At 53.2% G+C, this 27,985-nt stretch overlaps 6 protein-coding genes across 6 annotated transcripts; 3 read left to right on the plus strand and 3 right to left on the minus strand.

The window, feature by feature from the left end:
• Positions 1 to 1,398: 1,398 nt before the first annotated feature.
• ISF_00924 (Acyl-CoA N-acyltransferase) lies at positions 1,399 to 2,282 on the plus strand (the record flags this gene model as incomplete). Its single annotated transcript, XM_018844531.1, has 3 exons — positions 1,399 to 1,786; positions 1,847 to 1,940; positions 2,006 to 2,282. 3 exons carry the CDS (start codon positions 1,399 to 1,401, stop codon positions 2,280 to 2,282), a joined length of 759 nt encoding a protein of 252 aa, XP_018708981.1.
• Positions 2,283 to 4,163: 1,881 nt separating this feature from the next.
• ISF_00925 (pyruvate carboxylase) lies at positions 4,164 to 8,270 on the minus strand (the record flags this gene model as incomplete). Its single annotated transcript, XM_018844532.1, has 9 exons — positions 4,164 to 7,313; positions 7,372 to 7,433; positions 7,481 to 7,600; positions 7,660 to 7,691; positions 7,756 to 7,793; positions 7,852 to 7,863; positions 7,942 to 7,949; positions 8,007 to 8,027; positions 8,123 to 8,270. 9 exons carry the CDS (start codon positions 8,268 to 8,270, stop codon positions 4,164 to 4,166), a joined length of 3,591 nt encoding a protein of 1,196 aa, XP_018708982.1.
• A 5,669-nt stretch (positions 8,271 to 13,939) lies between these two features.
• ISF_00926 (UPF0041 domain-containing protein) lies at positions 13,940 to 14,714 on the minus strand (the record flags this gene model as incomplete). Its single annotated transcript, XM_018844533.1, has 3 exons — positions 13,940 to 14,183; positions 14,281 to 14,353; positions 14,642 to 14,714. The coding sequence occupies 3 exons, from the start codon at positions 14,712 to 14,714 to the stop codon at positions 13,940 to 13,942; spliced, it is 390 nt and encodes a 129-aa protein (XP_018708983.1).
• Positions 14,715 to 15,877: 1,163 nt separating this feature from the next.
• On the plus strand, positions 15,878 to 17,649 carry ISF_00927 (Carboxylesterase, type B; the record flags this gene model as incomplete). Its single annotated transcript, XM_018844534.1, has 2 exons — positions 15,878 to 16,470; positions 16,581 to 17,649. 2 exons carry the CDS (start codon positions 15,878 to 15,880, stop codon positions 17,647 to 17,649), a joined length of 1,662 nt encoding a protein of 553 aa, XP_018708984.1.
• Positions 17,650 to 21,837: 4,188 nt separating this feature from the next.
• ISF_00928 (Single-stranded nucleic acid binding R3H) lies at positions 21,838 to 23,253 on the plus strand (the record flags this gene model as incomplete). The annotated part of the gene is made up of 1 exon (XM_018844535.1): positions 21,838 to 23,253. The coding sequence occupies one exon, from the start codon at positions 21,838 to 21,840 to the stop codon at positions 23,251 to 23,253; it is 1,416 nt and encodes a 471-aa protein (XP_018708985.1).
• Positions 23,254 to 24,683: 1,430 nt separating this feature from the next.
• On the minus strand, positions 24,684 to 25,996 carry ISF_00929 (BEM46 family protein; the record flags this gene model as incomplete). Its single annotated transcript, XM_018844536.1, has 4 exons — positions 24,684 to 24,852; positions 25,038 to 25,676; positions 25,774 to 25,817; positions 25,886 to 25,996. 4 exons carry the CDS (start codon positions 25,994 to 25,996, stop codon positions 24,684 to 24,686), a joined length of 963 nt encoding a protein of 320 aa, XP_018708986.1.
• Between the last annotated feature and the right edge of the window lie 1,989 nt (positions 25,997 to 27,985).

A 27,985-nucleotide genomic window follows, 5' to 3' on the forward strand; every position in this document is an offset into this window, starting at 1 on the left:
CCTCCCAAGCCGAGGTGCGAGACGCCATCATCCATCATCCATCATCCCGTGGGCTCCGGCGGGCGTGTCTCCCTAACCCTTCACCGCACTCATGCGGCACTCTCACACACCATCTCACACGGCTTGCATTTCAGCCTGTCGCGGTGCTGCATTCAACCACACACACACACCACCGGTGCATTCATCGGACGGATTTCCTGGGACCTAACATCCAGCTGCATTGCAGCCACAAGCCAAATAAGCCTTGGCTTGGACTCTACGTTGCGACTCGGACGCCCGGGACAGCTGACGGTTGGGACAAAAGACAAGGCATCGTACTGGTCAGTTGTATCAGTTGTATATGTTGTATATGTTGTATATGTTGTATATGCTGTATATGTTGTATATGTTGTATATGTTGTATATGTTGTATATGTTGTATATGTTGTATATGTTGTATATGTTGTATATGTTGTATATGTTGTATATGTTGTATATGTTGTATATGTTGTATATGTATGTTGATGTTGTATATGTTGTATATGTTGTATATGTTGTATATGTTGTATATGTTGTATATGTTGTATATGTTGTATATGTTGTAAAAGATCATTTTTCCGCATCCCGACGAATGGCCGCCGCCTTCTTCCTGCCGGTCTTTTCTCGGCCAGTCGCCTTGCGATGCTGCCGCAGAGCTGGATACCTCCGAGAAACCCGCCTTTTGCCAAAGCTGACCCAGACAAAGACAAAGAAAGAAAGAAGGAAGGAAGGAAGGAAGGAAAGAAGAACGAAAGAAGAACGAAAGAAAGAAAGAAAAAGAAAAACACAAAGAAAAACAGAAAATTTGGCCACTTCATTATTATCGTAAAGTCCTATATTCATCTCCCCACATCTGAGAACGGCGCGAGATCCGATCACCCTCTCTCTTTATCCCGGTTTATCAAGAGGTTCACACTCAGCGTATCACCACACACGACTGAGATGAAAGAAGTACCTAGTATCTCAGAAGCTATGCCTCAACGACTAAGACGGTTTGCAATATTCTTGAGAAATCCTGGGGTTACTGTGGGCTCGTTTCCCGCGATGGTACGATAATTTCATGTCCTTTCACCAATGTATTCATATTTCAACACGTTTTTTCTATTTTCTTTTTGCGTTTATACACAAGTCGCCGAGATCCAAGTAGCTGAGCTGATTGCCTCACCGTTCGCCCTATAAATCGGCCAGCGTTGTTTTGGGTGTCAGGTGTGTGCAACTTGAGCATCTGTGAGTAACTTGAGCAGCAGTGAGTAAGTCGAGCAGGTGCCTGGATGCCTTCCACAGGCATTAGTATAAAACATTCCTCTTTGCCCAAAACCATCTCCATTTCTTCCACTTCATACAACCGCTCATCTCCCTTCCCCGGCCCAACTTACAGACATGTCCCCCTTCCCACCCCGTCCCGCCTACGGCGCGCTTCGCCTCGCCAGGCCATCCGACATCCTGCGCCTCGGCATCGTGGCCGTCGCGTCGCTTTACTACACGCCTCAGTTTCGTTGGGAGCGGCCGCGTCACAACAACAAACTGCTTTCGCGAGACACCCTGCTGGCCTACCGCCATCAGTTCAAGGACGCCATGATGAGAGACGACGCCATCGTCCTCGTCGCCGAGGACGCCTTCGATCCCAAGGAAAACGAACACACCGATGCCGTGACCCCGCCCAGCGATAACTGGATACCGCCGAACGAGGGTGAGAGGGTCATCGTCGGGGTCGTGAGCATCAAACTAGAGCGAGGCTCCATGAGGCGTGGCCAGTTTACATACGATGGTATACGAACCGCACCTTGCAAAAGATACCCTCCCTTGCGCTAACGAGACTTGTTTATAGGAGACTTTCCACAGTTGACGCAAGATCTGGGCCGCGACGTCAACAAGACACACCGCAACGCTTGGGGCAAACATGTCGATACCCTGAAGCAAAAGTTCGTTACTTTCAAAGGCCCCCCCCCCCCTGTCCAATGTCGATGATTGCTGACTGACTTTCCAGGCACTGCCGCGGCTACTCCTTCATGGAGTTGCTCGCCGTGCACCCGGCGTACTGGAGGCGGGGACACGGCATCAGGCTGGTGACCTGGAGCGCCAACCTGTCCCAGCTGGACGTGGTGAATCAGGGTGTCATCGCCACGCCCATGGCAGAGAAACTCTTCAAGGGTCTGGAGTATATCCTCATCGACAGGAGGAAGGTGCCCGGGGATCAGGATGACCCTGAGGGTGCGTTCGTAGACCTGCTTGCGCTTCTACCACCCAGGGCCATTGAAGGATAGAACTCTCATTCATTTACCGCAAAGGAGGGTTGTGCGGAAAAAAAAAAGAAAGAAAAAAAAACACAGAGCAGGTCTGCAACTCATAGACGAGACTCGATGAGAGAGAGAGCCTCGCTGGTCGCTGACGCCTTCATACTTGTCGTGGCTGTGCTTTCATGGGACCAGCTCGGCCTTTGAGTTAGTTGGTCATTGTTGGCCAGCGGCATATCACGCAGCTGCACAAAGCTGCTCTTTCACCGCCGTGGCTTTGAGTACTCCGGAAAACCTGTGAACATGATAGACTGTCTTTGTCGTACTTGGCTTTCATTGCCCCATAAGATTGATCATCTCTGCATCATCAATAAATCTATTAAATATCCAAAAGCGTCACCAGATCTATCCAACATCCTCCTCCTCCTCCTCCTCCTCCTCCTCCTCCTCCTCCTCCTCCTCATCATCATCATCACTAATACGTGCAACAAACAGCGCCGAGATCGCGAGACACAGAGCAACGGAATTATCAAGGCGCTGATATCCACACATTCTCCTAGCCTAGGCATCTTCTCACAGCCATCATGCTATCCCAACGCACATTGCGGCCTCGACGCTCATCGGGCCGGCCACGACCAGCAACGCAATCACAGCCCGAAGCGCGCTTCTCCGACTTTGTTAATCCCGACGCCCTCGCAACCGCTGCTTCGCCTCCTTCAACTCTGAAGCGTCTATTTTGTTCCGTTCGCTCCCTGATCTTCTCCCCCTCTCCCCGTTCTCCGTCGACCTCGCAGCCTCCTTCTCCAATACTCATCCCGCCTCTCTACCCTTCTCCATTATCTTGGTTCTCTATACTGTTTGCTCCATTGCCACCCCCTTCTTTGTATTCCCCAGCCTTGTATTCCTCATCACTCACCTCTTCTTCTTCTTTGTCACTCCTATGCTCTCCACCTGTCACTTCTTCCCCTCCTCCTTCACCCCCTTCTTCGCGCAGCCCTCCAAGTCGCGCCTCGTCCTCTTTTCCAGCGTATCCCACTGCTACTGATATTGCTGCTGCTGATGATGATGATGATGATGATGGTGGTGGCTCAGCTGATCTTCCCGATCTTCCCGATCTTCCCGAGCTTTCTGGGCCAGCACCAACACCACCGCCTTCTCCTCCTCCTCAGCCCTATCACAGGGCACGGCGTTTTTTCCAGCTTCGCACTCTTCTTCGACACATTCCTCATCAGTCCTCTCCTCCACAGCGCCCATTCATTCGTCCGCCTTCCATGCCGCCTCTGACGCCTTTGTCGTTACCGCCTCCAGCTTTAGAGCCGTCTTCTCCCCCTCCGCCTCCTCCTTCACCACCGCCGTCGCCGCCGTCTGCCTCCTCTTCTTATTCTTCTTCGTTGTTCTTCCTTCTCCTCATAATGTTACCTCTCCTTCTCTTATTCTTACTCATCCTCATTATTCTTCTATATCGTCTTCTTGTTGTCCTTCATCCATTGCCCTTCATCGTCTGCGCTACCCCTGGAGCGAGCTGGGTATCGCCCGCCTCTACTAAGCTACTCGAGCTGGCTGGACAATATGAGAGAAGATTGCCGAGACAGATCCAGGCAACTCTACAAAGAGTCTTACATTGACACTGCATTCTGCCCCCAATATATCAAACTCTGGGAGGAACTGGACATAAGCAGCTTCGGCTTACTAGTGCCGAGACAACTGCAGCTTGGGGGTACAGTCGATAACAGCTCTTCATCATCGCAGAGAATTCATCTATCCACCACACCACAAAGATGCTAGTCACAGCAGTTGCATAAGATATATATTGTACTATCAGGTGCTACACAGCAAAGCAATCATAATTCCAGTTCCGTTTCCCATTTCACGCCATTTCCAGCATCAATTTTCATAGGTACTTTTGCCACTTTATTTGGTGATGCGACAAACAAGGTCGGAGCCATCGACAGAGTCGCCTTCCTTGACCTGAAGGTTGGAAACCTTGCCACTGTGGGGAGCAGAAATAACCATCTCCATCTTCATGGCCGACAGAACAGCAAGGGGGTCGCCCTTCTTCACCTCCGAGCCCTCATGCACTCTCATCTCAACCAAAACACCAGACATGGGGGCACCGACCTGGCTGGAGTCGGTCGGATCAGCCTTGAGGCGGCTCACATTCTCAACCGCAGCCTTCTTATCAATGACGGTGACCTGACGGACCTCGCCGTTCATCTCGAAGAATACCTCACGTTGACCAGTGTTCTCGCTCAGGGGACCAACAGCAAGAAGCTTCAGAATCAGAACCTTGCCCTTCTCCAGCTCAACATTGAATTCCTCGCCAATCTCGGGCTTAGAGAGGAAGAAGCGAGTAGGAAGGACAGAGAGGTCACCATACTGGTCAACAAACTTGCGGTAGTCCTCGAACACCTTGGGGTACATGACGTAGGACGCAATGTCACAGTCAGTGACGGGGGCACCAAACTTCTTGCCCAAGTCCTTCTTGACCTTAGCAAAGTCAACAGGCTCCAGGTAGAGGCCGGGACGCTTATCAAGCTTGCGGCGTCCGCGCAGGGCATCGCTTCGGAGAGGCTCAGGGAATCCACCGTATGGCTGGCCCATCAGACCCTCAAGGAATTCCAAGACAGAGCCAGGGAAGTCGAGTTCACCGGCACGGGCCTTGACAGCCTCAGCATCGAGGCCGTTGGAGACCATGAACTGAGCGAGATCACCAACAACCTTCGAGGTAGGGGTAACCTTGACAATGTCGCCGAGGAGGTCGTTGGCCTGTTCGTAGGCCTTCTTAGTCTCAAGCCACTGAGAGCCGAGACCAAGCTGTGAGGCCTGGAACATCATGTTGGTGAGTTGACCACCAGGGATTTCATGCTCGTAAACTTCGGGATCGGGGCCGGCAAGGTGTGCCTCGAAGGGAGAGTAGAGGAGACGAAGCTGCGACCAGTAGGTGTCCAAGGCGCGAACCTGGTGAGCATCGAGACCAGGCTCGAGACCGGTGCCTTCGAGAGAGGCCATGATGGCGTTGATGCTGGGCTGGGAAGTCATACCAGACAGACTGTCAGTGGCAGCGTCAACAGCATCTGCACCGGCCTTGGCGCAAGCAACCATGGAGGCAACACCAGTACCGGCAGAGTCGTGGGTGTGCACGTGGATGGGCAGGTCGGGGTACTTCTCGCGGATGCTGCCGATGAGGAGCGTAGCGGCATGGGGCTTCAGAACACCAGCCATATCCTTGATACCGAGAATGTGAATGTCGAGCTTGACGAGCTTCTCAACAAGCTCGAGGTAGTACTGCAGGTTGTACTTCTTCTTGGGGTTGAGCATGTCGCCGCTGAAGCAGACAGTACCCTCGACAACACCACCGGCCTTGTGGACAGCCTTGATACCGACCTCGAGCTGGTCAATGTCGTTCAGGGCATCGAAAACACGGAAAATGTCGACACCGTTCTTCTTGGCCTGTTCAACGAACTGGTCGATGGCGTTGTCAGGAAGGGAAGAGTAGGCGACACCGTTGGCGCCTCGGAGAAGCATCTGGAAAGGAATGTTGGGAACAAGCTTGCGCATCTTGCGAAGACGGTCCCAGGGGTCCTCATACAGGAAGCGCATGGCAACATCGAAAGTAGCACCACCCCAGCATTCCAAACTGAACAAGTTGGACAGGGCATGGCTAGTCTCCTTGGCAATGTTGAGCAGGTCAACAGTGCGGACACGAGTGGCCAAAAGAGACTGGTGAGCATCACGCCAAGTGGTATCCATGAGGAGACATCCCTTGTTCTGACGAACAGCCTTGGCAAAGGCCTTGGGACCCTGTTCGACGAGAATGTTTCTCCAGCCCTTCTGGCAGGGCTGGCTGACATCGACTTTGGTGCCGTCGGACCGGATGATGTCGGGGATGGTGATGTCGCCCTTGAACTTGGGCTCTCCAATCTGGCCCTTGATGGAGCTGCCGTTGACGGCAACGTCACCGAGGTAAGCGAGCAGCTTCTGGCCTCGGTTCTGGCTGCTGAGGAGATCAAAGAGCTCAGGAGTGTCGTCGATGAAAGTGGTCCAGCAGTTGCTCTCGATGAAGGTAGGGTGGGTCAGCAGACGAGCCAAGAAGGGAATGTTGGTCTTGACGCCGCGAACACGGAACTCAATGAGAGCACGGAGAACCTTTCTACGGGCGATTTCGTAGGTAGAGCCGTGGCAAGTGCACTTGACCAACATAGAATCATAGAAAGGCGTGATGACAGAGCCTGCAAAGCCGTTACCACCGTCAAGGCGAACACCAGCACCACCGGCAGTTCTGTAGACTTCAATCTTTCCAGTGTCGGGCTGGAACTGCTTGGCAGGGTCTTCGGTGGTGATTCGGCACTGAATGGCGAAGCCACGAGTGGAGATGCGGTCCTGTGTCAGGCCAAGCTGGGCAAGGGTGGCGCCAGCAGCGATCTGGATCTGGGCGGCGACGATATCAATGCCGGTAATTTCTTCGGTAATGGTGTGTTCGACTTGGATTCTAGGGTTGATCTCGATGAAGTAGTAACGGTTCTGTTGATCGACAAGGAACTCGGCGGTACCGGCATTGCGGTAGTTGACGGACTTGGCGAGCTTGACTGCATCGGCGAGAATGGCGTCTCTGGTCTCGACGGGGAGATCTTTGGCGGGGGCAATTTCGACGACCTTTTGGTGGCGGCGCTGGACGGAGCAATCACGCTCGTACAGATGGACAATGTTGCCGTGGTTATCACCGAGGAGCTGGACCTCAATGTGCTTGGGCTTGTCGAGGAAGCGCTCCACAAAGACAGTACCGTTACCAAAGGCAGACTTGGCCTCAGAGGTGGCACGCTCGAAGCTCTCTTTGAGGCTGTCGGCATCGCGAACTACGCGCATACCACGGCCGCCACCACCGTAAGCGGCCTTGATGATGATGGGGAAGCCATACTCGTCGGTGAAGGTCTTGACCTCCTCGAAAGTGGCAACGGCACCCTTGGTACCCGGGACGACAGGGACCTTGGCTGCGATGGCGAGCTTTCTAGCCGAGACCTTGTCACCGAGAGCGTCAATCACATCGGGTGAGGGACCGACAAACTTGATAACAAGGGTGGTTAGAACACAACTCCGGCCTTAGAAACACAATTCCACTTACAATGAGACCAGCTTTTTCGACGTTGCGAGCGAATTCGGCGTTCTCGGAGAGGAAGCCGTAGCCTAGTGGAGTTAGCTCGGGAAGTGCTGCAGAGTGGCGTCATTCGTACCGGGATGGATCAGTTGAGCGCCGTGCTCGACAGCAATTTTGATGATTTCGTCGCCAGCGAGATAGGCACCGACGGGGGTATATTGACCGCGCTTTCCGATAACGTAGGCTTCGTCGGCCTCTGTTGGGGGTGGTTAGTGCGAGAGCAAGGTGGTGGGTGAGGCGGGGTAAACGGCGTACTTTGACGGTGCATGCTTAGACGATCCTCATAGCTACGGATGGTTAGCGAAACGTCGAGCAAATAAGCTGCTTGTGCGCAGCAACAGACTGTTGTACCTGAAGACGGCAATGGTGTGTAGTGAGAGTTCGTGGGCCTGCGCTTGCGTTAGATTCGGCGGTGCGCCGGGCGTGGCGGGGTGGGCGACTACTTACAGTTCTGAAAATCTAGAGAGCAGAGACACTCTAGTTAGCTTGGACGAATGGCAATTGCGCGACGGTTGAATGTGAATAGTGTTTCCGTACTCGGATAGCTATAAATTGCTGTCAGAAGCTTGTGGTGTGGTGGTTAACAGCAGAGAGCGACTTACGGATTTCACCGCGGTTGGCGACTGCAGTTCGAGGCCTCGGTTAGCACAGGGACTCGGGCTTTGTCAGAGAGCAATTGGCCGCGGGCGGCAGCTGCACGGCACATGAAAATACTGACCAAGAATCTTCTTGAGCTGCATGATGCTCGAGTTGGCGCGGATGTGCTGGACCGTTTGCTGCTCCTGGGGCTCGTCGTCGGCATCTTCAAAGACATCGTTGAAGGTGAGGGCCTGCTGCGGCAGAGAGGCCGTCGGGAGGGGCGCCATGACGGGAAGATGTGTTTGGCGGCAAAAGGGAAACTGCAAGGAATAGGCGGCACGAATTGAATGGGAAAACAGTTGCGGGATGAAAGGAGGCAAAGATGGGAAGAGGAGTAGGAGGGCTTGCAAGGTGGGAAGACGGAGGGGAACTGGCGGGCTACTTAAAAAGGTTCACAAGCAAGACGAGGGCGAGACAGCCGGAGACGGACGGCGGGGTACAAGTAGCAACGGGCAGGTCTGCGCGGCGGGCGGGCATGAGGGAGGAGCTACCTAGAGAGGAGCGCCGCCAGTCTGGTTTAGTCCGGCCCTGTCTTGCGACAGAATAGAGGCAAGTACCCTACTAGCCCTAGACTAGTAAGCTAGGTTGGTGGGCAGGGAAGGCGCGTCATGTACAACCCTTGTACCACAGTCGTGAGCTGTGACACACCAAGCACAAACTGTGCCTGTATCTGGTTGCCTCCTGGATGGGAATTGAGCTTGGCTTGTCGCAATTGACCTGCTAAGAAATCAAAAATAGATTCTTCTTGACCGTCTATTCTTGTCATTGCGTTTGTTTCCTTTTTCCATTCCGCAGGAATATAGCAGCGCACCGATTGCTTGGCCACCGGGGTGTGTCGTTAGCTTCCTGTCAGTTACCTAACTGTACTCGGCAGAAGCTGCTCACCAAACCTCCTTGCCGGCCCCCCCCCCAGCTTCACTGATCGCCTCTGGCGCGCGACGCCAAAACTGCCACAGAACAGCCCACATGGGGTTCACAGGTTTTCTCTCGGTAGCAGGCGTTGGACCGGGGGTCCTTTGGTTGCTGGGTCGCCTGCAGCGCCCAGCCCGTGCCTAGCGCTTCGGGCTTCGAAATGCCGTGTGCCCCGGCTCAACGGAGATGCAGGCCGAGCATACGGATAGAAGTTAGTCATTCCAACGAGAGGAATCTCGCCCAAATCCAGGGCAGCCACACTCTTCCTCCGGCTAGACGCCATCAGTGAAGAAAAACTACATCCCCGCCTTCTCATCGGTACCCTCCGAGACCGAAGAGAATCCATGCGGTGACGCTGTCTCCGGTTGCTCAATGTCTCAGACGCCAACAGCCTAGTGTTTAAACTTCTCGATATCTGCAGTGCTTGGCGCCAGGCAACGTCGAGAGTTGTTGTCTCCAAACTTGCCAGATGCCTCCCTCCAGTCCAGACTGACCTCCAAGACACGGTACAGGAAAACTATGTACACCCCCAAACACCTGTCCATGCACAGGTAGACGCACTCCTGTTTTTTACCCTCCCACTCACTACCCCGGACAGCTTGGTCGTTGCGTCCAGATTATCTTCTCGTGTCAGCACTTTTTTCTGAGACGCTGCATCAGACATCGTCACATAATGATAATAAGATCTGCCAGCCCATCACAGTACCACGCGTCTTCCTCTTACTCTGCGACAAGCGCACACCGCCCACCTGGCGTCTCACAGCATGGTCAGCCCGACAAATGATGCAACTTGCTCCTCGATCTTGTAGCACCGTGCCCCAGCGTGGTCAAACGATTCCTCGGCGTAATGGCTTACTGTCACTGTCACCCGCTGATAATGTACCCTGTAGCGTCTGTCAAGTCCCTTGAGCTCGTACAGTTTCAGTCATATTCGTCACAAGTAAAACCCAGCGTCAAGGTGTGTCGTCCTACCAGTCCTCAGAGCCATTGACCAATCACACTTGCCGGATAACGTTGCATTACGCATTGTAGACAGATTCATCTTGTACATCAAACATTTTCAAGTTCGTAGCAATAAGCTTCTATTAAACCCACGAGAGAGTTTATTTTCGGCCATAATAATGCCATGGTTTTTTGTTATTAGCTACCTGTCCGTTGTCGAAACCTCGGCCAAACTTTGTGCTTTCCTACCTCCTCCTGGCTTGACCTGTTGCCTCCCCCCCTCCCCAGGATACGCTGCCGCTCCGAAGCCCGCTAAAACGAACGAGACAGCAGGGTTCACCTTGGCATCCCTCGAGAAGGTGTAGCTCGGTCAATCTACGAATCTCAGGTCTATCAATCTCAGATTTGTTGAGATATGAGTAAGAAGGTTGACGCAGCTGTGTCAGCCAACAACCCGCCAAGGCTGCGTATTACCGAGCTGTATTAGTCTGGGCCTATGTACCTGTTCCCCTCGCACCGCTGGACCCGAGACTCGTTACGGGATTCGAACGACAGCTTTCAGAAACTGCGGCCGGCTCTGTAATTCACTACCAATTCAAATTCGCGGTGCATTGGCTACTAAAATCGCCTGGCAGCGCCGCTCCCACAGCGCTCTCGCAGTAGACTTTACCGTAACTGGAGTGGCTGGTCGAATTCATTAGAGGGGAGGCGAGGGGAGGGGGGGGTGTCTGGAGCAATAAGCTGGCCAAAACATCGCCTTTGCTCTGCGTTCTTCTTCTTACCTTGGCCCTCATGACGAGAAAACATGTGTCACTGGCTAGAGAAAGTCTGGAGAAGCCGAATGGGGGGAAGCACGAGAAAAGTAGCAGCTTTGGCACCACTGCCAGGTGACCGCGTGATGGACGCAGCCGAACGCCAGATTCGGGACAAAATCGAGAACTTCCCGCGAGCACATGGTTCCTGACTATTTTCGCCCGCCGCCCTCAGCTCGCCGTGTGCCTTGCTTGAGCCGCCGTTCGCCGCCTGTCTCCGTGCGTCCCCGCGTCACGGCACTGGGCGAAGAGGCCAGGAGCGAAGCGTTTTCGCCCGAGACCGCTCACGGCTCTAATGATGCAAGATTTGCTATTTCCCTCGGTTGCTCGTACGTAAATCTTTACCCCATGTTTTCGTCACGGGCTATGCCAACAAGGCCCTGCCCGCATCGTCTCTGCTTCCCTCCCAAGAGAAGAAGAAGCAGAGCTCCTCCGATTCAGACGACGCTAATAATAGGCTGGAGCTTTCCCACCCAGTCTTCTGCTCGTTTGCTCTGTTCTCCTCGGTCCTGGGCGTATCATGCTGTCGCTTGGCACAAGCATCGGCATTGACCTCACATAACCGAAACACGCCGAGTGGCAGATGCATCTACAACCGTGCGAGCGAATCGTATACCATTAAAAGAACTTGTTGCAGGATTAGGCCTGCCTATTCGTGGTTCTTAGTAGAAGAGTACACGGCTAGCAATGTCGCATGCCATTGTCCTAATTGCATTCGATTGCCCTGTACTCCGCCACACAGGTACTGAGCAAACATACCAGTACGGCCTCAGCATCTTGCGATATTACTCTTCTTCGTCAGACAGAAGGGTACAATGTTCTCAGCCGGAGCCACACCCCTCTGGGGCTTGTGTTGAGAGATCCAGCCAGGCTAGACTGGCGGATCCGGTGGGAGGGGGGGTAGCAGTAACTCTCAAACCAAAGGTAGCCAGCAAGAGGTAATAAGGAATTGTATGCACATGCAAATAGAGCAAGGCCAGAATATTAAACACCATTCATTATACCTTCCGCATCCCGGCCCATTCACCCCACAACGGGCCAGCCTTGAGCTCCCGACAGCCAGTCTTTTGCCCAGCTCCCTTGTCTAAAGTCTGAATAGCCTACGCCGGCTTGCCTCGTGACGTCGCCAGTGACCTGCAAGTACAGACTTGTGCATCCATTATTTTCGCCATGTTTGAATGAGAAAATCTCTAAGCCCGCAGGTGATCGGGTTTCGTATTGCACAATTGCCCATTGGCGCGGTACGTAATACGCGTCGAGAGCAATTGACTCAATAATAATTAATACCTCGTTTCTCAGCTCTAAACGCCTCCCGCGCTGCCCACCTCTCCAAAAAAGAGAAAATTATTTCTGCATAGTGAGCCATGTTTTTAGTAGAGCCGACATCATCTCCATTGATAAGGCTAGCATCCTCTTTTACTTGGGCTGGTCACACCCTAAAAAAAGTAGGGTCGCGGAGATAGCCACCGTTGCATAGATAAGACCACCAGATAGCGGTTTATTAAATCTCTCGTTCTGGAGATGATGCCTGGGAGACGGAGACATCAGAAAAAGCGGTCTCTCGTCAATAAAGGTCAGCTCCGAGGTCGGCTTTGTTGCTCATAACTTGTCATCTCTAAAATTATCTGCACTAGTCACTTACGAACCAAGTTCAAATAGCTAAATCCCAGGCTCAAAAGAGATGAGGAGGGAAAAAATCTTCCTCTCGGATCAATCGTAAATTGTTCCAGAACAACAACTGGGCATCACATGGACAAGCAATCCACCCACACGCCTCCCCGTGTTATGTATGTGCAAGCAAAGACCCCCCATAAATTTTCATCCATACATGGCGCTTCCAAGTCCTGGTTTCTGTGACATAATCGGTCGGCTACCTGAGGATACCCACGGACGGCCCTCCAGCCCAGCCATGTTGTACATTGATGATACAGCAAGTCAATTTTCACTCTGGCGTCGTATCTTGATGACGTGCCGAGTATTGATTGACTCGCTCATCTCCTTGCCGTGTCAAAGCCCTGCAGGCGTTGCAACTTGCGGCACTGTTGCGGCGGCGTGGGCTTGACCCATGAGTCAGTCTCGTGCAGAACTGATCTTCCAATTTCTTGCTTTCGGAAACTTTTGCCATAACCAACTAGAATCAACATTGGATAAGATCTCTCATGCCGTAGTAACTAGTAGCTTGCGGGCATACTTGGTAAAAGGCTCATCACAGCATCACTTCCGCGGAGGCTTACGCGGCTGTTATTTTCTTCTTCGGAGAGACAACCAACAGAGCAAAGGATGAAACCAAAAGTGTCACCTCGGCCATCAATACTTCAATCTCCTTTAGCATAGCGAATTGGCATCTGGACCTCCGCGAGTTCCATCGGACGTCGTATCTTGAAGCATGCCAACATTGCATGAACTTGATAAGAGCTTCTCCAAGGGAGTTGTTGTATAATGGTCCCTCTATTTTGCCTTATTCCCGAGCCTATTTCCACTTTATCAATTGCGTTGTATTAATATCCATCAGATCGGGACAAATAGGCACTCGTTCCGAGAAGCACGCCTGAAAGAATGCCCACCTTCAGTCAACCCGACGTTGAGTTAAAGAAAGATAGGAAGAGACCATGTCATTCTCATAAGCAAGTGGCTTTTACGAAAATATGACAGCTCGTTTCTAAGAGATGTATCTTTTACGTGTTCCTTTAGAAGATGCCCAGCTCTCCAGGTACTTCCTTTCCATTGGAAAACTCCACTCGCCGCAATATCGCTATGGTTAGATGTCGGCTGCTAATGTGCATTGTAAAACAGTCCATTCTTGCTACCACCTTTATTTACGGCTGGATCATTGGCCAACAAGGTGAACCCGGTCGAGTCCTGCATCTATGACAGATAGGTGGGCAGCTCGCGAGCCTCCAACCAACATACTTCTCACAAGCTGTAGGCATTCTGACATGCTTTGTCATAAGAAATAGCTATAATTTTATGCTCAAATAAACTGTATGAGTTTTTCCTGCCTGTGGATAGGCAATTATGTAGACCGCTTCGGATGTGGTCTGCTTACAGGATTGTACAGGTATGTGTCCCTTTTCGGTGCCCTCCAAGCTTTCTGATCCAACGCCTCCGAAGCCATTACATTTCAGGACCGACCGGCGATATTTCACGCCAAACGTCCATCCGTGCTCGTCCCTTTTGAGAATTGCCGCTTTGAAGGAGCCCTCCTCGCGCCTTGCGCATCTTGATTTGCTTTATTTGCTGACAGCAGCCTTGGCCTTGTCCTCGACCTTGGCGGCCTGGGCCTTCGCAGCCTCGAGGGCCTCCTTGCCTCCCCAGTTGTGGTATGACAGGAACCGGTAGCCCTGGGTCAGCTGCGCGCACTCGTTGACGAAGTGGCAGGCGAATAGGAGGTAGTTCTTGGGGGTGACGGCGAGAGAGTAGCGCATGAAGGTGGCGGAGTAGATGACGAGGGCGCCGGTCATGCCGCCGGAGATCCTAGACGCGGGAAGAAACCATGTTAGCTGATGTTTGATTTGACGGAACCCGGGTGGCGGCGGGCGAGGGGCCGATGCGCGGCCGGGTTGCGACTTACAGGTCCGGGCTCTTCTGCGTGTCCATGACGGCCGCGACGGGGATACCAAAGTTGGAAACGGGGCCCCAAAAATCTAGAGCGCAGATTGCGTTAGCAAACATCCGCTCCATCAAGCAACAATGCAGATCGAATGCTCCAGCTTCCATCGACCAACGACCACGCGCACGCGTCCTCTCTGCTGTAGCCTCTTGCGGGGTCTCCTGAGAGAGAAGCGCATAAAAGATGGTTCCCAGAATTCATTCCGAAAGGTCCGATGGTCGAGAGATTTTTGCGTTGGTGATTGCAACGCTCGTCGCATCGTCGCAAAAGGAGCTGCCAAGAATCCAAGAATCCATAAGAGTTAAAGGGCACTGCAACTTACGGGTTGAGCAAATGTAGCTCACCGTTGGGTTTGACCGAATCTTGGCATTGAGAGCTTTGATAACCGCAGCCATTTTGAACGAGCTTGATTCAAGACGTCAACGAGGGAGGTGGTTCGGTGTCGTTGGCAGAGCCCTGGACATGCCGGAAGCCCTTTTCCGCCGATATCGAAGGTCCTTGAAATTTGGCGCGCAAAGTCACGTGATCATCTCATATACCAAAAATGTTGGGAGAGCAGGGGTAGTTAGGTGCAAACACGGTTTATGCACCAGCCATCGATGCAATCGGTATCTGTGCAATGCAGCGTCATGTCTCTGCTCGACTGTGGAAGCAAAAGGGATGAATGGCTTGTCGTGACATCGCGTCGAGGCTTCAGCGGATGCCACGTTGAGAGTCCCGAGCGCAGACCTGCATTCGCATGAGGCTCTGCTAGAGGGTCTCCGCTTCGACCACGAACGGCATAATTCTACATGAAGAAATCCCGGCGGTCTGCATTTTGAATCTTTGATGTCGTGTCATAGAGGGCCCATGCGGCTCAATGACGCAGCGAGTTGATATCCTGGTCGAGCAAGAAGAGGCCAATGCCGCAGCGCCACCATCGCGGATCTCCTCCTTGGTGGATACGGAGATGGAGACGAAGCACAACCTCAAAGCAAAACTGCCCGAGAGTTGTCAAGGCGGCAAAGCGGCAGCAGAAGGAATTTCTCACGTAGGGAAAGCAACAACTGCAAGACTTCTACTCACGTCCAGATGACGCGATTCCATACACTTATTCGCATCCAGCCAAGGGCTAGCTCTTGTCTCTCATGGATCAATCTAGCGGGGCCCGTCAACATAGCCTTGGAACGCAAAAAAGCAAAGGCACGCGGAGATTACGTGCGATCTCCCTACCGACTCGCGCAGACCCAAGGGATCCCGGCCCGCCCTTCAGCCTCGTAGCTGGAGCTTTTACTTTTGCCCTGCTGTTAACCGTGCCGCGCGTCATGTCGTGTGGAAGCAAACAATACGACCTGGGACGGGAAGTCATTGCAGCCCGAATCGTAAAGTGAGACGTTCGACAAAAGCAACTCTCCGGGACTGCCAGTAAAGCGGGCTGGGCACGCACCCCTTTGCCGGACACTGCCTACAAGAAAGGGCCACGTCCCAAGTCAAGTCCAGTTGTAAGAGGCGGGAACATGTCTGCTTCTTGTTTCGCGGAAACCACTCCCATCCTTGGCAGACGTCGGCAGCTGAGGTCATGGCCAAATTCATTTACACCAGCACTGCGCTGCTTTGGTATCAAGCGGCCTTGTCCTCCGCCCTCGCACTGACGTGCGATGACTGTCCGACCGCTACTATCGACTCGGGTATACTCATTGGCACAGCTGCATCCGAACCTACTGTTGCTGTTCCAGTCAATAAGTTTCTCGGTATCCCTTTCGCAAAGCCGCCGACGAGATGGAAGCTACCAGAAAAGCCGGACAGCTGGCAGGGTTCTCGTGATGCAAGCCGCTTCGGCAATGCATGTTATCAGCAGCTTCTCTCCGGCGCCAAAAACGCAGAGCTCCTCAAAGAGTACTTCAATACACCCCCGGCCACGGTCCCAGACAGCGAGGACTGCCTATACCTGAATGTCTTTGCGCCCGCTTCTGTTCAGCCGGGCTCCAACAAAGCCGTCATGTTCTGGATCCACGGAGGCACTGACCAGGGTGGCACTGCGGCTCTTCCGGAATACGATGGCACGAATCTGGCGGGGAACCAAGATGTGATAGTCGTCACGACCAACTACCGCCTGAATTTGTTCGGCTTTCCCTCGTCTCCCGATATTCCAGCGAAAGAACGGAATCTTGGGTAAGTCAACTCGCCTCTTGAATTGCTACAGATTTGACCATTTCATTTCTTCTCTGCCTTTACTCTGAAGCTTGTGTAAAGTTCGATATGTGCTAATCAATTACAAAAAGTCTCCATGATCAGCGTTTGGCGCTGGACTGGGTCCAGCGTAATATCGAGGCTTTTGGAGGTGACCCTGATCTCGTTACCATTTTTGGCCAAAGTTCAGGTGCCAGAAGCGTGGACACTCTCATAACAGCGCCTCCCGATCCCGTGCCCTTTGCAGCTGCCATCATGGAATCCTCCGAACCGGAACTCAGCATGCCTGATCGGGACCTGGAGAAGGCAACATGGAACTCCCTCGTCTCAAATGCCGGCTGCAACTCTACGGCCAACGCCCTCGACTGTATGCGGCAGGTTCCAGCCGCACAGCTGATTGCGATTGCTGAAAAGAACGGCCTCAGCTTCACCGCCTCTCCCGATGGAGGCGTGACGTTTGTCAACTCCATACCTGCAAAACGCGCCGCGTCCCTGGTCCATCGCAAAGCAATCGCTCGCGTGCCCCTTTTGATTGGCTCCAATGCTGACGAAGCATCGCCATTCCTTACAGGCGGCGTCACGCTGGATGAAATTATGGCCGCATTTCTAGGAAACTCGACAGCCGAGCTCTTCCTTAAGAAGTACCGCCCAACGTACACAGGCTATCCCACCCCGGAGAAGCGCGACGAAGCATTGGTCACCGACTTTGTCTATACCTGTCCTACAGCTCGCACAGCCGGCGATTCCACTGCTGTCAAAATTCCGACGTGGCGCTATTTCTATAACGCCAGCTTCGCTAATACCGAGCTCTTCCCTGGTAGCGGCGCCTATCACTCAGCAGAAATACGACCCGTCTTTGGATTTTATCCCAGAAGCAGCGCCACAGCCTTTGAGATAGAGAGCTCCAGGGTGATTCAAAAGGCATGGGCAGATTTCGCAAAAGACCCTGCTGGAGGGCCAGGTTGGGGCCAGGCGCCTGAAGTCCAGCTACTCGGCGGTGGTGCCAGCCCCGGACTGAGTGACGACAACCGACTCGCCTCGGCGCCAATAAATGCTTCCATAACGGATGCACACTGCAGCCAGTACAAATCTCTTTATGATACTATACAAGTAACGGGGATCATTGGGAATACCCTCAATGCTATTCTCAGGCTACTTTAGATCTTGAACAGTTCTTTCACCCTCCATTTATGGGAGAATCACATACGTCATTACATAGATACGATCGAGGACTACATAATGAATAGTATTATGGCATAGTTTAGATATTATTAATGAAACAGGCCGCTCTATATCAAAGGTTTCTTACGCGTCTCACATCGGGAAGCAGTTCATCAAGCTGCCGAGTGTTGCAAGAGTAATTCAGGAACCGAGTTGTGTCTCACTGACACGTACCGAGTGCAGCGACACTAGCATCTTGGCACATAACAGAGCAGAAACAACGGGACAATCTATTAATAAATCAAAATGCGAGTAACGAAATGCGCAATTTCATCATCAAATGCCAGGACGGATAAACGCGTCGCCCTCTGGCCAATTTCCAAGGCCAGCAGGATCACCGCCAATGCGTACAAGAACACCAATTGCAGGGATGCCACCATCCAAAACAAAGAACTGATACCAGCCTGGCGGTGTAATATACTGACTAGGCGGTGCCGTGGCGGTGCATGACGTGCCTGAACATGACACGCCTGGGAAGATAGTCCGCGCGCCGCCCATCGAGCTGCCGTGCGTGCTGGAGACGGAACCGAGCAGCGATACCTCAATTCCACGGTTGACGGCCTCGCTTCCCAGCTCGAAGCGGACCTTGTTCCCGTAGCCCCAGTCGGTATCCTCGAGGGCGAACGTGGGCCGCCGCTTGCCGAAGAGCAGGTACGGCGGGCTAAACGTCTCGAGGCGGTACTCCTGCGCCGCCCTGCGGGTCCAAGCCGGACACCAGCACGCGGCCGTCGATCGGCGTCAGCACCTCCGAGTGGTACACGGGCGCCACCGTCACGCTGGCCATAACCATGAGGCGGCCGCCCAGCGGCCGCTGCGGGTCGTACAGCAGCGCTTCGAGTTTTGCAACGTGTGAGCTCTATCGAACTTCTCTATGACATCAAAATAGCAGCCAGGCCCAAATTTCACAACCGATGGTTGCAGTAGCTACGTCGAGCTTTGTGCACCAACAGATCCAGGGCCGCTTAGGAGACGATCGTCATGTTTATGCTATCAGATCTCCCCCAGTGCCGTGCCGGCCGAGACTGCGGGGGAGGAAAGCTTGGTGTCGGGGTTTACAACCAACACCGTCATCCTTGTGCCCTTGTACTATTGATATTCGAAACTTCAAATTTCGGTCTTTTTTCTTCATTTGCTTTTGATACGATCCTATGTAATCTTCTTGTTTGTTGATTGGTGCCCACGGAAAATGCAATGGTGTTAATGCGAACGCCCTCGATGATATCTGAACAGTAGCTTACCCTGTAGCTTACCCTATAGAGATGGAGGAAAATCTGAGGCGTGGTAAATAATCTCTGCGATAATTACTATATAGAGTAGAATCTTAGTTTCGAGCTGGAAATATATCCGTTTAAGTAAGGTGCTCAGTTCGCCGTTAGAATGTCCGAGGAGACAAGTCGTGAAGGATCCTGATAAACGACCAAGCTAGCGATTTGATTTCGAGACGGTATCGTCAGTGGAGGAACTATGGTGGGGGAGGGAGAGGGAGAGGGGAAAGGAAACAGAGAAGTAGAAAACCAGTTGAATCGAAGTACGACCAGCATTTTTCCCGATCTGCCGACTAATCGTAGAGCAGTCAGTCGTGGAGCAGCGCGTAACATGGGGCGGGCAAAACAAGGCTGGCTCAAAGTAGAGGCTGTGGTGATGCTAGCCAACCCCTGCGAACGGCACACGACACAACAGAATTCCAAGTTAGCTGGTACATGTACGAAAAAATACAGCAAAAGCAATTAAAAATGTGACTCGAAATCTGTGGATCGTGCCTGAATAGCTGGAACTGCTGCAAAGGATTGGCCAATTGCTGCCAAACATATGCACATATGAGTCTTGCAAAGTGACTCATTGAGGAGCGCTTACCAAAGCTTTGGAGGTGGCGCATCTCGCCAAGCCCAGTTAGGCAAAGGTCTGCGGGTAAAAGGCAAAGTCCACCAACCTCCAAAATCATCAAATACTCGCCTCTAAGCCGGCTCAGTCATCTATTGCCTCTCTCATTCTACTCCTCATCTCGTTCTAGTTGCCTCGAAGCGCTCAATCAAGATACCAAACCCGTTCCCGTCACTCGATTCGCGCCTGGCCCTTCAAACCACAGCAAAAATTCTCCAGCAAACGCCGGCACCCGCAAATCTGCCCTCATCGCCACTGGTGAGGCAGTCCTCCATCGCATTCCTTCAAGTTATGCCCGACAATCAAGGCAACCCACCACAGACTCCATCACAAGAGTCCTCTAGGGAAAATCAACAACATGGCCGTCGCCGAGGTCGAAATGGCAGAGGTCCAAGACCAAAGAATGGTCCAACAGGGAGGGGCAGCGATGTCCCCTCCTTGAATGGGGTTGCGGAATCATCAGCTGCTCCTACGCGAGACAATTCCGCTCGAGGCCCAAATCCACGATCTCGTGGAAACCGAAACAGACCTGCCCAACGTCAAACAGGCGTCTCCGGGTCGGTTCCCAATGCACCTCGCCCCGCTGGTCGCCGCGCGTTTGGAGGCCATCTCACGTCCACCACAGACAATGGCAACGAGTCTGCCGAAGCGGCCTCCGCTTCTCCGGTTGGTCTCAGTGCAGATGCCCCCGAGTTTGTTCCTGGGCGGCCGGTGGTGCCCAGAAGGTGAGTGAAAAGAGATTGATAATCAGTTCGAGAGCATGACTGACACCACCCTAGTAAGGCTGCCAAACCTGCACCATCGCGCCCCAAACAGGCTCGGCCAAAGCTACCAAAGTCCACCGCACCTGATCTGACTACGCGAATTCATGAGGACATTAGCAATTCCAACTATGAATGCGCAGTTTGCACAGATGAGGTCCTCCGCACTTCGCACATCTGGTCCTGCACGCTCTGCTGGACTGTTGTTCATATGAAGTGTGCCAAGAAATGGCACAGCAACCAGATGAAGAAGGAAGAACCTCAATCTTCGCAAATGCAAAATGAAAGCTCCTGGCGCTGCCCGGCTTGCAACTCCCAACTGTCAGACGATCCAGGTACTTATCACTGTTGGTGCGGCAAGGAAATCAGCCCCAAGCCCGCCAGCTTGTCCCTCCCGCCGCATTCATGTGGGCAAACATGTTCGAAGCCACGCCCGACATGCCCGCATCCTTGTCCTCTTCAGTGCCATTCTGGCCCTTGCCCGCCCTGCAGTCTGATGGGACCAGAGCAATCGTGCTTCTGCGGCAAAAGCTCGTCAAGAAAGCTATGCAGAGAAACTGACTACGAAAATGGCTGGAGCTGTCAAGACGTCTGCGGCGACCTGCTACCCTGTGGCGAACACACATGTGAGATGCCATGCCATAGTGGGCTCTGCGGCGAATGTCCGGTGCAAGTAGATGCTACATGCTACTGCGGCCGAGTTTCAAAACAGATTCCTTGTTTTGAGCGAGATGACCCGCAAGACTCATATTCCATACTGAAGGAAGAGTGGTTCGAAGGCACTTTTAGCTGTCAGACTTACTGTCAGCGGAAGTACGATTGTGGGATGCACGAGTGCTCCAAAGTATGCCATGCTCAGAATGAAGGCCCAGCTCACTGCCCCTTTGCCCCAGATGTCGTCTCTCATTGCCCTTGCGGGAAAACATCCCTGACTGAGCTTCCCGGCTACCCGAGAAACAACTGCGAGGATACCATACCGCACTGTGACAAGATATGCGAGAAGAAGCTCCCTTGTGGCCATACGTGCAAGTCAAAGTGCCACGCCGGCGACTGTGGCTGTTGCTTAGTCGAGGTCGAAATCAGTTGCCGCTGCGGCAGAACCAGCGAATCTAGAATCTGCCATCAGCGCAAGGATAACCCACCGACATGTTCTAGGACATGTGGTGCCAGCATGAGCTGCGGTCGCCACAAGTGCTCAGAAATTTGCTGCACAGGAGAGAGGAGGGCTACTGAAAGGCAGGCTGCGCGACGACGAAACCGAAACGCGGCTCCGGAAACTGCTGTGGAAGCAGAGCATATTTGCATCAGAACCTGTGGTCGCGCTTTAAAGTGCGGCAGCCACAATTGTCAGCAGATTTGCCATCGCGGTGCTTGTGCAAGCTGCCCGGAGGCCATCTTTACCGAAATTAGCTGTGATTGCGGCCGAACTGTCCTGCAACCTCCTCAGCCTTGCGGAACGGTTGCTCCAGATTGCCGTTTCAGTTGTATGCGTCGCCCAGAGTGCGGACACCCCCCGGTTGAGCATCATTGCCACCCCGAGGAAACTGGATGCCCTAAATGTCCATTCCTTGTCGAAAAGTGGTGCGCTTGCGGAAAGGAAAAGCTACACAGTCAGCCCTGCCACATCCAGGAAGCACGATGCGGAAAGCCTTGTGGAAAGAAGTTGAAATGTGGCCTGCACTTCTGTAAGAAATTGTGCCATCGGGCTGGAGACTGTGAGGACGCTGCGCTGGAGAGCGGGCAGTGCGGCCAAACCTGTGGCAAGGTCAAAATGTTTTGTGAGCACCGTTGCCAGAACAGTTGCCATGGCCAGACACCATGCAATGAGTCGGCAGCATGCTCAGGCAAGACGGAGATCGCATGTCCTTGCGGCATCCGCAAACAGGAAGTCCGGTGCCTTGCCAGCAGCACCAATACCGAGCCCGCGAGGCCCGAGCTCAAGTGCGACGACGAGTGCCTGCGACAGGAACGCAACAGACGTCTTGCCGCTGCGCTCAATATTGACCCGGCTACGCATACCAACGACCACATCCCCTATTCTGAGGAGACCCTCGCTCTGTTCGAGGAGACGCCGACCTGGTGCGAGACGCAGGAGCGCGAGTTCCGCGTCTTCTCGCAAAGCCCGACCGAGATTCGGATCCGCTACAAGCCCATGCCCAACAACCAGCGCCGCTTCCTGCACGTCCTGGCCGAAGATTATGGCCTGGAGAGCCGCAGCGAGGACAACGAGCCTTTCCGCTACGTGCTAGTGTACAAGGGCCCTCGATTCGTTTCGGCACCCGGCAAGACTATTGCGCATTGCGTCAAGATCCGTGCTACGCAACAGGCTGCAGCGGCAGCGGCTGCAGTCGAAGCCGCTGCCGCCGCTAAGCCGCAGATGCTCAGCGAGACGGAGCCTCTTAACGCCTTCCTGCTCACATCGCCGCGCTTCGGCCTAACGACGGACGAGGTGGGCGTTGCACTGGCAGCCGATCTCTCCGAGCAGCCATCACTGCACTTCAAGATTGAGTACCTGCCATCCGATGAGGTTCTTCTGCGTGCCACGGTGCGGTACTCGTCACTACTATCGGCCACCGGCATCGAGACGGCCATGCGTGCGCTCCAGAAGGGCGTCGCGGCGCGCGTTCGTGGCCTCGACATGGCCGGCCACGTCTCCTTGTGCCATGTCGACGCGGCTGATGTCATCACACGCCGCGAGGACTCAGCTGCGCCCCAGAACGGCGTCGGAGGCTGGAGCGCCGTCGCCGGCCGCGCGGCCGCCAGGAAAGAATCATCTGCAACGCCGGATGCCTCGCCAGCCAGGGTCGGGGGACGCCGCCTACTGGGTCTACGGAAGAAAAGGGTCGACCAGCCGGCTGAGCGGCCGTGGGCATCGCAGCTCGACGGCGACGTCGAGTGCTAGACAAGCATTCCTGGCAACTTTCTGTGGTTTCGTGCCTTCTACAGAGAGAAAAGGCCTACGATATGCTGGGTATTGCTGATGCTAGGTGAATGAGTGCGAAATAGGCATAGCAATTACCCGATAGATTTTGGCTTTTTTACGAGCATCATTGCATTACATTTACACACAACCTTCTTTCCTCTGCATGCCACTCATGTGTTTTCTACCGCGTCGTTTTACTCCATCCAACGTCTTTTCCACACGACCGGTTCAACGGTCTTTGATAATCCCACCCTCCCACACTTTCAACTTTCTACGAGTGCCGAACGTGGCTTGGTCTCCCCCTCGGGGCCAGAAAAATTTAAAATAAGCCCTCCGGGAGAACAAAGGCGGAGAGAGGGAGGGCCGCAAGCCACCATCCTCATCATGAGATCAAAAAAAGGTGCCGGCGGCGGCGCGCATAAAACAAGGCCAAGTTCTCGGTGCACCGCCCGATCACGAGATATTACCAATCCTCCTACTTCCTACGAAGAAAAAGGAGAGGCCAGAGCGATTTACGGAGCAAGGTTCACCCTCAGTCTGTGATGACACCAAAACGTTATGATGCTACCTCAGCGCCCATCCATCACCTGACTACAACAACCCCTCCCCCTCTTCGATGGGACTTGACGCTATCTCAACAGCACGGCTAATCTTTTCCTCGACAAGTTTTTTCGTATTTTTTTTAAACTTTTCAGGGAATAGTCACATGGACAGCAGAATCCTTTTCTTTTTCTTTCAAAACAGCACTACGTATGTTCACACCAACTTCTTGCATGATAGTCGCTACCTCGAGGCCGTCGAGGCGGCTTTGGGCAGCATATGCATGTCTTGCTGGCCCTGAAAGCTTGCCGGGCTGGCGCCTTGATTTTCTGGCCATGATGCAATCGTGCTTCTCGCGTAGCTAGCCCTCGCACTCACAACGTCGTCATCTCATCAAGCTTTCTGCGATGGACAGTAATGCTTGGCGTGGTGTGAGGGGCGGATGAGGGGCAGCAAGTTTGGACGGCACCCTACTAACAGGCTGCAATGGCAAGGTTGGAGCACTCTGCATGTCATCTTCTCTAGTGGTGTGCGGTAGAAAAATAGCGTGGTTACCTCGGGGGCAAGGTTGGGAAGCTAGGAGGAGCAGGCTATGCTGATAACAATATGCTTTCGTTCTTTCTATGCGTGGTGTCGTATCCTTGACCGCTCAGTTTCCGGGGCGCTTGTCAGGGCCTATTGCTAGGCTGTATTTGATCGCGTGGTCCCCTTCCGACGGCTCGCCGTCTCTTTCCATCTATGCAACAAGGGGGGGTATCAAATTCATCTTCTGGCCAGACTGCGCAGGTCTAATCCTCTCGTCCGCGTTCACCTCATCGCGTCGCCCATGATCCTGGTCATGGATCAGGTGACTATGAAGTGACAGTCCTTTAGTACTTCTCGTCTTCATCCTCGCTCCCGACATCATTGACAAAGTCTTTAATGGCCTCAAAGTAGCCCTCTTCCAAAACACTCGAGTTGTGATCACCACCAGGCAGTGGTTTCCAAATTTTCCTCGGGGCGACAGAGAGTTCGTACAATCGATGCATATGGCTCGGCCTTTACCACTTGTATCAGCAAAATATGTCATCAGGTAAAAGTGAGCAGACAGAATATGCGAGGGTTCAAGGTTCAGATAAAATCAAATGTAAAATCAGAGCCGCACGGGTTCATATTTTGTGGGTGATATTGATCATCATGACGCAGTATTTGGATAGACAGTGACATAAACAGGATGCACTTACGGAACAATTTCGTCTTGCAAGCCGCTGAGGAACAAGGTGGGCACCCTGTCTATGGTGGGAAGCACAGCTTCGCTGGCCCAAACTTGATGGCAGAGGAGAGTCAGGTACTTGGCAGGGGGGATGACGGATGGAATAAGTTTGCGCATGGACAAGAAGGTGTTCTCAAGAATGAGACCAGCAACGTCGCCACGGCCCTGGTTTTTGGCAGCGAGCTTGATGCCAACAGCACCGCCCAAACTTTGACCAAAAATGACATATCGATGGCTTCGAGTCTCTGCCCGATCACGGAGATAGTTGAGCCCAGTCTGGGCGTCAATGTTCAGTCCAGCTTCGTCAGGTTCTCCTGTCGATGTACCATAGCCTCTGTACTCGAGCATAAACACATTGCAGCCGATTGTGTTGATTAACAATTTTGCGATGGGCAGGCGATGTCCTATATTGCCAGCATTCCCATGGAACATAAGTATTGTAATCCTAGAATTTCTGTGATTGGCCGGGCCGCGAATGTAAAATGCAGACAACTTTTCGCCATCGTCTGTCGGAATCATCAATTCTTCGAAATCGCGAATACCAAACTGTGAGGGCCGTGGTACGTCGGTGCGAGCATTGGGGGGCATGTGCGATGGGTAGATTAAGGCCCTGCAGTGGCGATTAGTTACCGCACAACGGGTCAATCCCTCAGCATTGGGCATTGTGGGACACTCGGTAGGTGTATCGGTGTGGAGGAAGGGCTTACTTTTGCTTAAAGTATAGAAGAGATGTCAGGACCGCAGCAATGCCCTGTGCTGTCAGTCTAAGGAGGCTCCAGCGACGAGAGGGCGCATGTTGCATGGCCGCGCGCGACATACCGTGGATGCAAGAGCGGGGAGCTTCATATACGAGGCGACGGAGCTCAGCGCCGAAGCCGTCTGCTCCAGGTAGCCGGCCAGCGTGGACGGTGAAGAGTTTGAGTTGGACATGTCTTTGGATGGCATCTGTGTGGGTTTTGCAGATCGAATTGGACGAGCGGATGTATGGTTCGGTATTGATGCGGGCAAAGCCGAGCTCGGCTGCAGGAGGCCGCACAATCGGTGGCAGGAAGGGACCTAGGTATAATGTTCTCGTGCCGATATAATCAGATGGTTGGCGGTGACAAGGGGGGGCCAGGAAGAGTCTGCATTCGGCGGCGGGGGAGAATTGGCAAAGGCAAGGCGTGCGTGCGTTTGGTAGAGACGAATCTAAAATGTCATATTGGAAATAATCGGATGCAGTTTGTCGCGAGGCCAGGAACTGCAGAGATGGAACTGATGGTTGGCGGCCCGCAGACAAATTGTTGAAATGACATTGGGCTTGAGGGGAGCTTGAAGCCTCGGGGCTGGGCTCGGGCCGTGGTTTGTCGGCGTTGAAAAGGAGGAGTCTGATTGGAGGGTGATGGGTGAAGCTGGAGCCTGGAGTTTAGTGGGAGCCTCTAGGAGGAGGGTACTTGGAAGCTGGTTAGTGGCTCCAGCTGCAGCTCAGGAGCTGTTTGTTGGTGGTGTAATTTCGGAACTTGATGATGAGCAGGGCCGCAACACATGCGGATGCGGATGCGGGGATGGATGTCGCAAATCATCATAGCTCGTATGAGAGCAGAGAAGAAACACACTTGCTGCGGGAGAGACTGGATCAGATCACGACGCCTGTAACAATTGACGATCCAGGGACACATTGCCGTGGCTGAAACGACACACAAACATGGGCGAGGGCTCAAGTGGTCCATGAATCGCAGCGAGAGCTGCCTGCGCTGGCCGCGTACGCATGCATGTCATAAAAAGACGAATATAGCCATATCACAATATCACAGCCCTCTAGACGAAGAGTCTCGATCGTCGCTGGTCCTTGAGACAGACCAAAGCCAGAAAGGAAGGTCTGTAACTGTTTCCATCCCTTTACCAAGGCTCTCTGGCATGTACCGGGACACATGCGATTCGCTCAAAGTCGAGTAGTCCATACAAACTGCAAACAATTCATGGTAAGCCTCGGGTACGGACGCCAGCTTCGAATAATCTTTGTGTAAATTTTGACCAAGTTCAAGTCAATGTCTCAAGCCGACTTCTAAACCAGGAAGCTGGTTAAGCTTAGCGTGCGATTCAAAGACATTGACACGACACTGCTAATAAAATGATGAGCAAAATAAAGTTCCAACATGGTCAGGGTTACTTGCATGTTCGGTTTGTTACTGAACGTGATCGGGCTGTACTTGTCAAGCCATGCTGCCTCGACTCTTCCGCGAACGCTCTGACCCAAGTAATACCCCAATGTCTCGTGCATGAACGCCCATGGAGGCACGGTCACGATGGTGACTTGTGCGGCAGCCCTCCCGCAAAGCAACGCTACCCTTTGTCTGCGACTGGCGGGGACCGAGGGGCAGCGACTTCGCTCATGCCCGAGAAGGATGGCAAGCAAGGTTAGTTAACTAGTTATGATGCCGCCTGGCGCGTGCCCCTTTCTCCTGGGACCTGCGTCTTGACCGGCGTTCCAGAAAGAAGGTATAATAGTCTAGCGCTTGATGCTAAGCTATACCGGCGAGCTGGTAATAGAGGGCTGCCAGCGCATCAGCGCCAGTTGACACACGCCCATCAAGAAATCATCGCGCCGAGGCCTAGGATGGAAAGTGCAGCGCCACATCGGGGAAGGCGTCCGAAATGGGCATATGCTCAGAAAGTTTGGGGACAATGCTATCAGCCAAGAGCATGCGCAGACGGATTGCAGTGCATTCCACGCCTGGGAGGATGGCGCCGTCTCAGGCTGGGCGCCAGATGTGGAAGCGGGTTGACGTGCTTCGCGATCCTGAAACAGTGGGCTTATTGGTATAACACCGAGTACTGGTGCTGGTACTTGCTCGAGAAGCCAAGAGAAACAAGGTTAATTTGTAAACACGGAAAATACTTGAAAGTGTTCCAGGCTGCGTGTGAATGAGGATGGTAGGG

Source organism: Cordyceps fumosorosea, assembly GCF_001636725.1.
Source record: "Cordyceps fumosorosea ARSEF 2679 chromosome Unknown scaffold_1, whole genome shotgun sequence".
NCBI classification, from domain to species: Eukaryota; Fungi; Ascomycota; class Sordariomycetes; order Hypocreales; family Cordycipitaceae; genus Cordyceps; species Cordyceps fumosorosea.